This window comes from Diuraphis noxia, unplaced genomic scaffold, assembly GCF_037042655.1.
Source record: "Diuraphis noxia isolate RWA-SAM2 unplaced genomic scaffold, SU_Dnox_SAM2 contig0002, whole genome shotgun sequence".
Lineage (NCBI taxonomy): Eukaryota > Metazoa > Arthropoda > Insecta > Hemiptera > Aphididae > Diuraphis > Diuraphis noxia.
The window spans coordinates 16,935,092-16,951,357 of record NW_028301712.1 but is presented as its reverse complement, the minus strand read 5'-3'; the positions used below and the strand labels follow the sequence as shown (position 1 = coordinate 16,951,357).

The following is a 16,266-nucleotide window of genomic DNA, read 5'->3' as shown; positions in this document are numbered from 1 at the left end:
TTTTCAATCATACTGGTTTCTTCAACTAGGTACCTATAACCTCAGATATGAAATTATGGACTATAAAGTAATCAGCCAACCAAATAAATTGTTGAACATTTTTAATAATAAGTGTTTAAATAAATTAAAGAAGTTTTAAATTAAATAAATCCATTGTAGCTTAGAACTTTGAAGTTTTACATTTAAACATGCTAGGTAATGAATTTTATTTTTCATACAATTGCACTTATCTATTCTTAACCTTAAATAAACATCAAGTACATTGGTACATCTTATCAAATATACATAAATATTCTCCAATAAACCTCATTACAGACAATATAATATGCTAAGATGGAAAAATTGATGGAGTGACCCCTTTTTTTTAGCCTTTGCTGTCTAGAACAAATCTAAAAATAAATAATATATAAAAGTTATATGTATCAAAAAAGAGATTAATATTTTCAATGTATAACTGTATAAGTAATAAAATACGTATAATGTGTGTTGAGAGATGAGGCTACAAAAATATATAATTGATTCCAAATAAAAAATATAAATATTTAGGTACTTATTGAATACTGAGTACCTATCTTCACCTGATTTCAAGTAGATATAATATGATTCTTTGATATACACCTAAGATTACTTGACGAGAGGATCACGAGAGCAACGCGCCAACGCGAGCTCTTATAATATCAGAACTGGTTATCACGGTATTCTTATCATCGTAGGATTTTTATCACTAAAAGTAATATTTTATCTGTGGGCGGCACATGGTGGTTGAAATCTTGAAGTATTTAAACTCGACTACCTAAATCAAATTTTAAATATTCAAATTATTTCAAATTTAACCAAAAATATTAAATTATTACTAACTAGATATAGTATGTTAAGTGAAGATAATATTATGTTATTGATAAAAGCAAGTATTATAAGCCTTGTCAAATTTCCAGGTAAGCATTAATAATAATTTTTTTCACACATACCTTTATATAATATAAATGAGTTCAGAAACTAATTTTTTTTATTTATAATTTTGCTAGTATATGTATATAATTATTGTACAACTAATTGGCTATTCGAAAATCAAAGATATGCCAAGTTTTGTTTGCCTATATGTAGGGTTGATGAAAATTTTAGATATGGCGATTTATTTGAGTTTTTACTACAATTTTTACTACTGTTCAGTGTTAAGCTTATTCTAATAATTAACTATATATCATTTAAGGCAATTGGTCTGTGACTAATTACTAGATGCCCATGGTATGTCTAACATAAGTTTACACATTAGTTTACATATCACCACACTATAAAAACCAGCTCACCAATAGTAGGTATTAACAAATAATTAATTTTAATGATTAAAATATAAGCCCTCTATAGCCAAACTACTATAGTAATATTATTGATTTAAAAATGCATAACCTAATTTCCTTTAATATGAAATAAATATAAATACCATTTCTAAACGCTAAATAAATAAATAATCAATTAATAATTCAAACATACCACATTTATTAATTTATTTCTAATTTTCTATGAACTTCTGACTATATACCTAAACAAAATATTATCCAAAGTATAATGTTCAAAATCTTGTGAATAATAATACTTTTTATTTGTTGTTTAAGTACTTATACTAGGATATGTGTCACTGATTATAAAAAAAAAACATTATTTAATAGTAAGTTTTCTTCATAATGGTTTAGTACTAGCCACTATAATAATCTATTGATAATAAGACCGATACTGGGCGACAGCCAAATGCATGGGCGTGGCTTTGTTCTTAATGGTTGACTTGGTGGTAGAAGTATCTGACTGGAGCCGACAAAAACTGGTCACTACCTTGTATTGCTTACATTTTGAATTGAGTTATAAAACTATTAATTTTTTTGTTTATAGTAGATTATGAAGAAATTCCGTGTACGTGATTTTGCTGTGTCTTTGCATAAGATGGATTTAAGAATCTACAGATCATGTTAGTCAGTTTTCATGGGAAATCAAACTCAAAACTATCATTAGTTTCATTAACTAATGGTTCCTTATATTCTTATTTTTAGTCGTTAAAATTTGGCAAGGTGGGGCCACAATATTCTTATCAATAGAACTGAACAAAACTATATGTATGAAGACATCAGGTTAGATGATGCCGAGCAGGTAGAAAACCTGGCTGACAAAGAGTAGGACTCAATCAGTGGACCAGAAGAAAATATAGAAGTGAGCAAGTTTTATATTGTGGCCATGGCCCACTACGAGACTATTATATTTTGGGCAAACATTAAACGGAGTTTTATTATTTCAGATAACCATTAACCAATGATATTGAAAATATTTTTAGAGGTTTGTATTATCAAAGTATTTGTCATTTATTATAATTTATATCTGTATTCACACCAAAATTTTCTTATTTCCCAAATATCAACAAAATCATACTAGAAGGCTAAAAAGAGACTGAACATGAGACGCTTAAATAAAATAAATGTTATTTTTTCCTCACAAAAAAAAAATGTTATATATATACTTCAGATGTATACTAAAGCTAAGGTCTACTTTTTCAAGTATTTGTGTATATTTACAATTTTTTTTTGTTATTCATAGAATTTAATTGTTATACTTTTATTAGTTTAGATTTTCAATAGGGACTAAAAGTGTCTTGGTATTCGTCAAATCAAACCTAAAAAATGTTAAAAAGTGTAAGAGGAAAAGGGCAGGACAATTCATGATTTTGTTGTACACCTAAGAAGAAATGCCTAAGGCTACAATGTGATTTACTTAGGTAGTATATTATTTAATAATTACAAGCATGGTTATAACTATGATTATAAATTATAAGTAAAAGGCTAATGTTATTGAATTTGTATATTTTTTTCCTTTTAATTGTAGAATAGAAAATTATTTTGTAACTAACAATTTGAATATATAAACTTTTTAGGTGTATTTTGCATATACTTATTTTACTGGAAAAAACATTTATTTTTGTTGATCATGTATGTGAATATTTATAATATTTGGCTATCTATATATTTTGTATTTTATAAATTAACACGTAAACACCATTTTGGTGAATATAATGGATATAACATTTGGTATTTAATAAGAAAAAAAGGTATGTTCCTTCTTCACTGGGCACCCTTAATATTGTAATTTTTTTTTTTGGTCCTATGTATTTCTCAACACTGAATTCAATGGTTCAATGGAAACTGGCACGGATCATTAATTTTGTAGTTTCAGTCATTTAAAGTTTTCAGTTTTGTTTAAATAACTTATTTATGGATAAATTAATTTTTTCGCACCTGTTTTTGCTCAAATATGTTATTTGCTATATTAATGTATATTTTGTCATCTTAATGAATGATATTAAAACAAAATTAACACACACATTGTTCTTGTTCATCCAAGGTGGTTTTACACAACAAATTGAAGGATATTTTTGTTTTAAATCACCAAGCAAACGAATGACTATGCTGGCGATATAATGTACTTTAAAAATGGACAGATATTATGCTTTTTAACATATTTAAAATAATAATAATATTCAGAAAATTTCACTTGGGAGCTTAATTAGAATTATTTTCCCAAAAAAATGCATAAACAAACCTCCAGATGCTAGAGTATTTGAACTAGTTTTTGAGGTAGGGACTTGTAAGAGTTTTTTAAGTCTTGTAGATCTTGTGGGTCAGAACTTAAACTGCTCTACAATGTTAAAGTCATCATTTAATTCATGAAAAAATTTGTAATAAGGCATAGGGTAATATTCTCAGTATGAATGGTGTATTAAACTTTATTATTTTATTTATTTTAATTTTTTATAAAGTGTTAATATTTGTTTATAATTGAGAATTATATTCATGAAATATATTATTTTAAATTTTAATAGTTATATAACATTAGCTGAATAATATTAAAGTTTTACTAGCCAGAGTAAAAAATTAATAATTTAATTACAATTTTACAAAATAAAATATTTCAAAATTATGTTGATTAATATAATTTTTCAACTATACATTAATGCTAATTAGAAGTTATATTTTATATTAATTTTTAAAGTTTAGTGTTTTGGAAAGTCCTAATACAGTAATTATTTATGATTCTAGCTTTGGAATTCTTACAATCATGTACCTACGAGATTTGTCATAACCTCACCGTAATAATCAAGTAAATAAAGCAATAATTTGTTTCGTATAAAATATATATTTTTTCATTTAATTTAAATATAGTAATAACTTTTATTTTTTCGGTTATGATTATATAGTTTTGTGTAAATGTATTAAAAGTTAGAACAGCAAGATACTTATATAATTAAGAGAAATATGACGTTAACTCACTTAATTGTATGACCTGGTAAGTGGAAAAAACTATTTAAGAGGACATGATACCCACATGTGTTGTCTTTCGTCTTACAAGTGCTTCAGCACACTGTGTTTAGCTTCATTAGTTTAGAATTTAGAGTTAGTTGACTTTTATAAAATTTAAAATTAAGATAATTATCTAATAAATCACTTATCTTTTTTAGATCAGTATTACTGTACGCGGATCGATGTATAATACGATAAAATGATGTGAACGGGTTTAAACCTCGGTAACACAGAGTCTACAGAGTCCTTCACAGGGTCGCAAAAGCTGGGGATGGTCGTTTTTTCGCCAAAATATCGAGAGGTATCCCCCCGTTGGGAACTTTTTTCATTTACCAGGTGAGTCCTTGAGTCCTGGGGTAAACCAACAATGCACAATGAGATCCCTAACACCGTGATATTTGAAGCAGACCCATCAAACTCGCAGGGACGGTAGCCTACTGATGCCTACTGATGCCATTAACAGCAAACAGTTGGAGAATTTAGTTGTATTTGAAATTAATTAAGTTTCTTACACATTGATATATACATATTTACATATTTTAAACATAATTATTTACAGGAAGCAAATTCCAAAGGATGGGACTTCCAATAATCTTACCCTTGAGATTGAATGGTCTATTGGTAGATATGATCTGTTTGATCATTTCAAATATTTTAATATTATACCAAAAATGATATACATTAAATTCAAACAATTTAGTGATGACTATTTGTTTACAGAAAATAAAAATAAATATATACATGATATTTTCAAATACACAAATTTTTATGAATGTGTGTCATATGATAAAGAGTAAGACTATTTTTATATTATACACTATATACATTTTTAAACATATACATTTACATTTATATACAATTATTTACAGTAAACAGAATCCAGAATTTGCTAAACTAATGCATGAAACAATAACAAATATGTTGATATGTGCAAAATTCAATATTGTATATCAACATATAGACATATTTTATAATGAAAAAGATGTATTATCAGAAGGTGGCTATTTTATATATAAAAATGAATATTTTCAACATTTCCGATTAATTGTTTCAAAATTAGAAAGTTTGGAACAAAATAAATATTTTGAGATTGACATGATTGTGTAAGTTCCTGATAAAAATTAATTTAAATTTAAATCACAAATAGTTTTTACATATATACATTATATATATTTTATACATTTATACATATATATCACATACATATATCACAAATAGTTTTTACATATATACATTATATATATTTTATACATTTATACATATATATCACATACATATATCACAAATAGTTTTTACATATATACATTATACTATATATATACATATATATTTTATACATTTATACATTTTATATTTACAGAAAGGGTGTTCCCAATTTGAAAGCTGTGTATACAGATATTGGTCAATATTTAAAAAAATTTAATATTGAATATCATGAAAATTTAACACATATTAATGTGATGATTCTTGGCATGTTTCGATGGATGCAAATATATAATTATGATAGCGACTTAACCGTAAGTTATTAACATATATTATATTAAATATTTGAAAAAGTAGTATATACAGTATGTCCCAAAAGTCCCGTATCACCCTTAATATCTCCATGTAAAATCACTATATTTAAACGCGGTTTTTTTACAGTACTAAGTATGAAAATTCTGATTGAATGGCATAAAATTCATTTTTTTTTTTTTTAATTCAAAAAATTTTTTTACGCATTTAATAATTTAAAATTTTTAAGATAGCCATTTTGTTGAACATATTTTTTAAAACAGTTCAAAAAAAAAATACTAAAATTAAATAAAAATTGACCAAGTTAGAGCAAGTTATGTTTTTGAATAATTGGTAAAAAAATCAATTATTGTTTCACATTTCAATAATGAAATATCTAATATCAACACACGACAATACTTTTGCATTCCTATTAAAGTTTTGATTTGAATAGAAATAAAAATAGTCGTGTTATATCGTTTGCTGAACAGTGAAACTGGTTACCTATTTTTAAGTATTTTAAATAAATAATTAAAGTTTTGATTTAAAATACTTAAAAATAGGTACATACTGTATAGTTATAATAATTATAATTTAAAAAAATTGCAGATGAAATGCCTAATAAAAAACGTGATAATATTTTCAAAAATAATAAAATTATATTTCTCAGAATCCTTTTCAACTGCCGTCATTAAAAATTCAGTATATACATTACACACTAAACAATATTTAAATCGATATAGATCTTAGTCAGTATTTTAGCGGTCTAGGACAAATGGGCGCCCCCAACTGGGCACGACCAACTCGGCGCTGCCAACTAGGCGTAGGGACAATTAGGCGCGAGTTGAGTGGACGCAAGACAAATGGGCGCGAAAATTTAATGAAAATTCACTATACTCCCTATCTACAGTATTACTAAAATAGTTACAAAAATTTTAATTTTTTAAAATCAAAAATAATTTACACTTAGGTTTTTCATATATTCCTGAGTATAGTGGCCACTCCACTATATCTCGCTGTATTCCGGAGATGTGCATGTAGGGGGCAATAATTATTAGACAGCCTTTGTTTCCTCACGAAATGTGGAATATCTACAATAGAACTTTAAATCAACAGGACAGAACTAATAATCATGCTGAAGCAGCTCATCGTCGCCTTCAGACAGAATTAAGTATGGATCATCCTACAATCTGGAAGCTTATAGACGGCTTACGAAAAGTGAGAGCAAATCGCGACTTCTACTATGAACACCTTGTGGCTGGACGCAATCCACCAGCCAAATTAAAAAAGTACAGGGATGCTGATCAACGTATATTAAAGATTGTTCGGGACTATCATAACAGAGACATTGTTGAATATTTAAGAGGGATAGCGCATAATTACCAAATGAACTTATAAATATAAAGAAATTAAATTTAAAAAAAAAGAGAGAGAGTAGACCATGTGCCATGTAGATATAACAAAAACGACAACAATAATATTGGAAATAATAATAATAATAATAATAGTATTAATATATACATTAATTAATTAATAAATATATATAATTAATTAATTAATATACATTAACTATTTAGCGCCCAGCTATCCATCGTCCACTTTACTCGTGCCCACTTGATCCCGCGCCCAGTCGGCCTCGCCGAGTTAACCGTGCCCATTTGGCGGTGTTCAACTGTCCCATTCCGGTATTTTAGAATACTTATTATTTTAATTTAAAAGAGAGTTATGATTATTTTAAAATTTTAAATTGTTTGTACATCTTAAAATACTCATAACTCAAGTTAGGTAATATGATAAAAATCAGATAAGATTGACTAGATCTTACCTTTAAATTTTATAAAAAGTAAATTCACTCTAAATTAAAAACTAACAGAGCTAAACATGATTTGATGAGCTCAAAATTTACATTAAGTGTTACATACTTGTAAGACAGAAACAATGCATGTGGGTGTCATATCTTTTTTTAATATACTAAACTAATTTTATGATGCAAGAATAGGATTATATATGTATTACAATTTATGACTAAATAACTATTTAAAGGAAAGGCATTTTATATTATTTTTGATCAGATAGAAATTTAAACTAATTAAATTATTATTATTAACTAGGAAAAGAAGAGTTATTTATTATAATGAAAACGCAGTTGAAAAAAAATGAGACTTCAAAATTGGTACACACTCAAAAAAATAAATAAATTTGTCAAATAATACTCATTCTAAGTGGCTATACTGTATTCAACAAATTTGAACATTCGAGGATTAAAGAATTAAATTGTTTATACAGTACATATTATGCCAATAATAAAAAAAAATATTGATCTATGAAATCTATCAACTCAGCTGATCTACCTAAAAGTTCATCCTTGTGATGCTAGATAGTAACCTATCTGATCATTATGAATGTTAATATTTTTGTTAGGCTTCTTAAACTATATATTTTTGATTATTGATATCATTTTATTTTGTGTGATATCGAAAAAAAAAATGTAGGCAATGATATTTAGATACATTATTGATATTTCAATATATTAATATCTCTATGAATATAATTGACTAAATAATGACTAGTAAATAAAAACAAATTATTTTTAAAATATATAAATAAAAAAATTATAATGCTTTGACATATAATTTATTTGAACTATATTTAAAAATAATATCCATATATTATTTCAATTATTATATTATCAATGTGTTAAGATTATAAATACTTAAGATGATGTCACACCCGTATGTGTTGACTTCGTCTTACACACTACATATCAAATTTTCGTTCAGTAGTTTCAATAGTGTGCTGTTAGTTTTGATATTAGAGTGAATTGGTCCATTGACCATTGTCAAACTTTTAGGTTAGAAGTGAGTTCTCTCATTGGTTTTTTACGATGTTTTAATTTTTAAATGAGTTATGTGCATCTTCAAATATTTATACTTTATATACTCATAGCTCATTTAAAAATTAAAATATCATAAAAACCAACTAGAGAACACAGATGTTCTTACCTAAAAGTTTGATAATATACTCATTATCATGGTAAATTCACTTGTATACTCTCTTGCCTTCAGATCTGAAGTTGACATGTTATTGTTTATTTTTTTTGCATTTTTTTGAACATGTTATTGAACAATCTCAGAAGTGATTAAACAATTATTTGCAATGAATCTCGTTGATGCATTTGCTTGCTAGATAGTAAATGATCTGATGGTTATTAATATTATATTTTTCTGATACATTTATTTTAGAAGTCTAGAACTATCAGTTCTGCCTGTAAAAATTTTCTTTATACTTTTAAAATGTATATTTTTTTCATTTATATAAGAATGTGTAGTAAAGTTAATTTAAAATAAAGCATTTTATATTTTTAGCTTTTAAATCCTTGTCATTATTATTGTGTAATTTAGAAAAATAATAATTATTAATAATATTAACAGTTTTAATTTATTCTATACTCATACTACGAAGATATAAGTTATATATATAATTAGCAGTTAAAAATTATATCAGTTTGTAAGTTGTAAGTTTTATTCATTTCATCTTTTAATTGTGATGATAGTTAACCATTGTCCATTCATTTTAATTTTTAAGTTTTAAAAATCTCCCTAAGTTTATTGGTTGTTTTAATTTCACAAAAAACTGTTTTATCACAAAATTACTTTAAAATATGTTATTAATGATGAAAAAATAATAATATATTAAACATATCACCTAATATTGAACTGCTGATTATATAATTTCAATGTTTCTGTTTACTACTTTTTTTAATGCTATTTCATTATATTTTTTAATTAAATATTAAATTATAAAACTAATGGCCAAAACCATAATGAAACAATTTTACACGGTTCATCAACAGTCTGAAAAGTAACACATAGACAGAGTAGACATAGACACATAGACTACATGTACTTTAATCCTGATCTGTTTTCTGATGAGCAATAGATTTTAATAATGAAAAAACAAAAATCACTAAGAACAGTCTGAACAAGTAAACAATAAAAAATGAATACTATAGTAAAATGTTCTTAAATGAAAGAAAAAGAAAAAATAAGGAATTTCAATATTTAACAGCAATAAAATGAGAACTACATTTAAATATTTAAAATTGTTGTAATTTCATAACTAACATTTTTCAACTTGATTTTCCAGGGAAAAAAAGAAAGTTACTGAAGATTTGGAAAAAGCACGGACAATAGATAAAGCTGAAAGAGGTATGAGTGACAGTTACATTATAAAATCAGAAGAAAGTTAAAATCCCAATATGTATACACCACTACTTAAGCCAAATGTAATTTATTGAGCTATCAATTTTTAATTTATGTTTTTAATAACACAGTTTTTCTTAAAATTGCATGCACAATATCCTTTAATAGTATTAAATTTATAAATCTCTGTAAAATTTAATACAGATAATATACTATAAATATAAAATATATTACATGTAGATCTTCATCATCCAAGTATAATAGATTAATATTTTCAATAAAAATACCTAAGAATCACTGATATGTACATATACTACTTACATTTTACTAATACATGTTTGGATTCATATTTTTACTTCTTCAAGTGTGCCATTACGTTCTTTTATTTTTGAATATTATCATGTGCCAGTAACCATACAATTTTAGAAACTTTGGCTTTTTTTTTAAGTTAAATTATACATTAACATAGTTCTTGAAATTTAAATTTAAATATTTTATTTTATGTAGCATAGGCAGGTTGCAGAGCATAATATTAGTGTAGCTGTGAAAAGGTTTAATGGGCAATTCATACATATATAAAATTTACCAGATTATGTAATATTACCTAGGAAAATCACTTTACAATTAATAGAACCATCCTTGGTATACCATTAAAATATCTAATAAATTATACAATAGTTTCTCATTGATGTAAGTAATGTATAAGATTAATTTTAATTTTTGACCACTCATCGTTGTATGATAAAAAATAAATCACGGATGAGTGAGACCCAAATAATTAAATTAATCAATACTTACAAATATTAATAATATATTTATACACCAATCTAATAATATTTAGTAATACTAGTAATAGAATAGGACAGATATAACTCATACAAATACCTCATCAAGATTTTATTAACACTAAATAAAATCAGTTGAGATCTTTCTTTCTATTATATTAATTTTTATTTTACTCAATTTACCAATAATATTTAACTTATGATTTTAAATTATGTATATGTACTATGTACCAATGTACCTATACAATATTTGTTGTTATATAGGTAAGGTACCTATTGTTAATTGAACAAATATCTATGCAGTAATATTATATATTTTAATTCAAACAATGTATAACATAACATTGTAATTTGTAATAATTATATTTATTTGTTTATCTTTACTCCTTATATTATATATTATAATTCAATGTATACTCATTAAAAAGATTTAAAGAAAATAACTCATTACTCATTATATTACAATTTTTGTTTCAATAAAAAAAAAATTTCTTAATATTATATTGTATATGTAATATTGTCATTGATATATTTTATAATTTATGATTTGTCTTTGAGGGAATTGGTATAAAACTTTTGACTAAGTACTAAAATGTTGTATTAAACAAATATTCTAGGATTTTCTAAAACATCCCGATTATATTCATCAACCCTCTACCAAGGGATTATATATAAATGGATAGGTAAAAAAAAATAATAATAATAAATATAAATAATACAAAATATTGTGATGTTCTGTTTAAACTATAATGGAAAATGGATGATTGGCTTAAATATTTTAATAAGTAGCCACTTAATTTTATTTTATGTAAGTTACATCCTTATAGATTTATAGGTATTATATTTGTGTAAACATACTCAAAAATGTGATGTAAGTACCCTACCTACTGAAATAGGATTCTTAGTAAATGTTATTAAGTTTAATTTTTATATTATTATAATGTTTAGTTTTAGTAATTTTCATCCTTTTGAACATAATGTACTACATTTAATTGAGGATGAAATAAAGAAATTCCTATACCTATATGATATTTACACATATTAGTTGGACAGTGTCACGGTCATCGTATCAGATAGGTACTAGGTTCATCTCGATACATATTATTTTATCAATTAAAAATATGATACCTAAGTCACAGCTAAATATTATTTTAACAATTTAACAATAACAATAGCAACTTATTTATATAGTCTCTGTCCATGATGCAAGTATACCTATAATACATATGAATTATTTATATTGTATTGATAGGTAGGTATATTAAAATTTATACTTTAATATAATATATTAGATGATACGTACCTATCTTCTTCTTCTTTCTAGCTTTTACAGTCCATTTAGGACCTTTGCTGCCTCAACCACATCTTTTCACCTACCTACCTATCTCTGTCTTCGCTGTCTTCAATCCTTTTTAATTCTTCTGAGATTTCTGTGAGATCCGTTTTCATTCTGTACGCCCATCTTTGACTTGGTCGACCCCTAAGGTCGATAGGTAGATGGTATGTATAGGTATAAAATAATATGTATTTTCATATCAATTTTTATTTTGAAGATAACTTGACAATATTGCATTAGGTACCTAGGTTGTTACTGTTTGTAGGTACCTATGCATGATTTATGTTTGTTCCGTTTTGAAGGTTTGGTAATTTAAAGTACGTTTATTATGATGATTTACAATCAAGGGAAATATTTCAAAAATAAAATATATATAGTCAACAACTGCGTTTCAAGTTTGATGGCCCCGAGATTTAAGCAGTTGAATATTGTGTAAATATATACCTACACTGTTAAAGGCACTATACTATATACTCTTTACATACATATTAATAAAGGTATTTTTATAGTTTTTATGTTATTTTATCATATTATAAAATATACTAAGTAGGCGCATAGGTAATACATTTTCTTATTTATGTAGAAAATTTAAATAAAGATAGAATCGAAACTTTATTACCAACCTAGGTACCTATTTTTTCCTCGAATCTTTAAACAGTAGCTTATTTCTATTTATGTTTTATTGTTTCTAAGTGTGATTTTGTGATGGAAAATATATAAGGGTTTCATAAAATAATACGTTAATTTTAACTATTCATATTTTGACTACCTACCTATAGTAATTATTATGTAGGTAGGTACCTATATGGATTATGGTAAATTGTATAATAATAAAATGGCATAAACTCATTATACATTTTATATTAATAGTACTGTAAGCGCCCTGAATAGGGTCAATAGGGACGACCCTAAGGACCACTCGGTGATGCCTGATAACAATGTATAATTAATAGGTATCTGTAAATATGGCCAATGACACCACTAACGCCGACTGTTGGTGTGGGTAGGCAACAATATGTGCCCTCGCCTGAAATTGTACGGATAGGCAATTCTACGCACGACGAAAACAACGACCAGGGCGGGAGTTACCTACCAAAGGAATCAGAATGGTTCAAGCTAATTATGGGGAGGCGTCTCTGTGGTCGACTCGGTCTGGTGCAATGACCACAGATCTCACAAAAAAACAGTGACAGTACTTAGAACTAATTTATCATCTACTGAAGTCTTTGTGTTGATGATTGACCGACGATGGCCTGGGTGGCCTCTCACACAACGTATGGACGTTGCCGGCGGACTTACGTGGCCACGACCGACGACACCAACGTTGACAAAAAAACGTTGCCAGATATGGCGGCGTTTATAATAATAGAAATAAGTATAGACTTACTACGGTTGTAATGACTTTATTTGTCTATCTCAAAGACGAATAACAAATAATAATAAAATAATAATGCAACCGTGTGCGCAATAAAATTAATAATTTGAGGTGATCGCTTTATTAGCGAACTCAAAGTTAAACATTTTGATCACTTTAATATTTTAACTGTGACCAGGCTACCACCACCACACAATTATTTGACTAATATTTATGAATTATATTCTATGTTTTAATTATTCCAATGTATCTATACCTTATTAGTATGAAAACAAACTACTGCAATAGTTGCTTACATGAATTATATTTAGAGTATCTACTATGGAACTTTTCAATTCTTACAATTTCTACCTATGCCGATAATATCATTTTACAGATTGAATTCACCATCAGGTAAGACTTAAATAGGGCACAAGGGCACTGTACATAATAATATAGAGCCTTAACTCAGTATATATATCAAATAAAATATACTTTTTCGATCTCAGTATAATTGGTCTTAAAAACGTATTTAATCACTTTAGTAAGATGAATTGATTTTCTCAATACTTTCAAAGTTCTCTGACAGAACAACCACACTGTGATAGGAAAACTATTATTGATAGCCTATCGGTATATTATTTGCTCTTATAGCATCATTACCTATTATTCAAAATATATTTTTGAACACGAACTTTACGTATAGCATATAAATGTCTATTTTGGTTAAAATATAATTTAGGTACCTCTGCATGCTCAGTCTTCTATCAATTCCTATTGCAGTTATTTACACACAATGCATTATAATGCCTAAGCACCAATCGGTTATAATTTATTATAGCAGTGTGTTTGAGCAAGTGCATTTCTCTGCCTCCCCACCCCATGAGGCGACTCATCGTCGCCTAGCAGGAACCTCTGAAGCTATGAGTATACAATTTAGACAGTAGTTTTGTTTTTTGTATTTAGCAGAAATAAAACAAAAAGTTAGGCCTCTTAGAAATAAAAAAATCGTCTATAAGCGTTTAGATTTAAAAAAAAAATAATAATAATAATTAATAAAACATGTAAGGTATGTGTACAATGTGTAGTTATTATGAATTGTATTATAAAAAAAAAAAATTGTTCATATTAAACTTAATGATTATTTTGTTAAGCATGTTAGTAAGTAAAACTAAGATTGAATTATGTAAATTATGTTTTTTAATTAGGATTAAGGATTGTTAGGATGTTGACAACATTGTGTAATGCTAACGACTAACCTCACTTTTATATAAATTTATTATGTATCATTCCATTTTTGTAAGCACCGATGTTACGATATTAAAGAAAATGAATAGGTAATTATTGAGTTTTGGTCATTGTTTTCTCACGATACTACATAGAGTCAGTACTTTTAACGGACAACGAAGTGCACGGAGATCAGCTAGTGCCTAGTACCTATATATATATCTGTATATTATATTATATTTTTAAGTTTATTTTAAGTGTTTCAACTAGGTTTAGACTAGTAAAAAAAGCACAAGATTCTACATAATTCGAACCATTAAGGACAAATAATAAAAATGTTGGGGCAAATTTAAAATAATATGTAGATTATTTATAAAATATTAAAATATTTTATTTTGTTTTAATAAAATTTTGAAAATATACAAAATCATTAGTAAGGTTAAAAGTTACCAAGTTACAACAAACATTCAAAAGAAAAAATTAAACAATATTAGATTAATAACAAATCAGATCAAATTTGAAATCAAATATATTTTAGAGTTAGGGAGGCTATAGCACTCCGTGTCTCCATCATCCTATAGCCAGTCTGTACCTGGTTCTAACACCGATTACCTAGAAACCTAAGGTTAGGTTACTATACTTACGTAATGGCTAATTTTTTTATGGAATGCTCTTTTATTCAACATTTGCTAAATATTATTATTAAAATAATATGTTGCTGATGTGGTTTATAATTATCACCACCGTGTCTACACTTTTTACATTGTGTGCCGATATAATGTTATGTTTAATGTTTGTAGTGGTTTAACTACCTAACTATTTGATGAATCGAAATTGCTCAAAATTTTATTTGGAAGGTAGGTTATAACTTATAATCATATTATTACATACGCCACGCTGGTCGCAAAGATTAACTTGAAACATATTTTCAAACGAATAAAGCAGACGATCCGTGCAAAAGGTGCCTATATTATTTATCGCCATCGTATAGAACAATATTATTACCTACTGGTATTTTATCATGTAAATGTACGCTAAACTCAAAAATTGGCCAATTTCTAAAAATTTTTCTTCACACGGATGAGCATTACACTTTACATGTTCTTCGTTTGAACCTACCAAGTGCAACTCTTAGGTGGTATATGAAAACAGTAATAATATAATATATTTATCGATTGAATTCGTAGGTATTATAGTTGTTATACTTTGACAAGCAGACAGGCCGACAACTCGATTGCAGTTTTAGTATTTTTTTTTTTTATAGTAACCTACGTGGCTATATGGATATATTAATATAATATTATGTACTATTATATATAGCGATGATCTCTAATAGTATCTAATATGTAATATAATATTATAATAAATAATAATACACAGCTGCAGTACCTGTGTATTATTAGTATATAGTGGCCATATAAATTATAAAGTACCTATACTTATATATATATATATAACTGAAGTAATTATAAAGCAATTTGTTTAACATAGGTACTCCACCCCATAGACGTTGCCAATCCCCTAAGATGTT

The 16,266-nt window shown here is 26.5% G+C and overlaps 1 protein-coding gene across 18 annotated transcripts; it reads left to right on the top strand.

Annotated features, from left to right (window-relative positions):
• Positions 1-734: 734 nt before the first annotated feature.
• Positions 735-11,260, top strand: LOC107171503 (uncharacterized). Of its 18 annotated transcripts, none has more exons than XM_089219855.1 (15): positions 735-935; positions 1,885-1,960; positions 2,043-2,199; positions 2,285-2,322; positions 2,419-2,540; positions 2,606-2,758; positions 4,077-4,137; positions 4,235-4,323; positions 4,496-4,673; positions 4,897-5,130; positions 5,207-5,440; positions 5,698-5,854; positions 6,948-7,120; positions 7,409-7,516; positions 9,978-10,263. In XM_089219855.1, the coding sequence occupies exons 9-15, from the start codon at positions 4,609-4,611 to the stop codon at positions 10,078-10,080; spliced, it is 1,074 nt and encodes a 357-aa protein (XP_089075981.1). In that variant the 5' UTR covers positions 735-935; positions 1,885-1,960; positions 2,043-2,199; positions 2,285-2,322; positions 2,419-2,540; positions 2,606-2,758; positions 4,077-4,137; positions 4,235-4,323; positions 4,496-4,608; the 3' UTR covers positions 10,081-10,263. The 18 variants fall into 18 exon arrangements, 17 of the variants coding, with proteins under 17 accessions (XP_089075981.1, XP_089075977.1, XP_089075986.1 ...); XM_089219866.1 differs by lacking the exon at positions 2,419-2,540 and adding an exon at positions 4,745-4,822 and having other exon boundaries at positions 736-935; XM_089219856.1 differs by having other exon boundaries at positions 736-935; positions 2,419-2,526; positions 2,611-2,758.
• The last annotated feature ends 5,006 nt before the right edge of the window (positions 11,261-16,266 follow it).

Bases quoted from the DNA above. Each gene is read 5' to 3' on its own strand.
- LOC107171503 (XM_089219850.1), top strand. From the start codon at position 4,609: ATGGTCGTTTTTTCGCCAAAATATCGAGAGGTATCCCCCCGTTGGGAA. The intron at 4,674-4,896 runs GTGAGTCCTTGA...AATTATTTACAG, and splicing joins GAACTTTTTTCATTTACCAG to GAAGCAAATTCCAAAGGATG. The intron at 7,517-9,977 runs GTATTTTAGAAT...TTGATTTTCCAG, and splicing joins TGTTCAACTGTCCCATTCCG to GGAAAAAAAGAAAGTTACTG.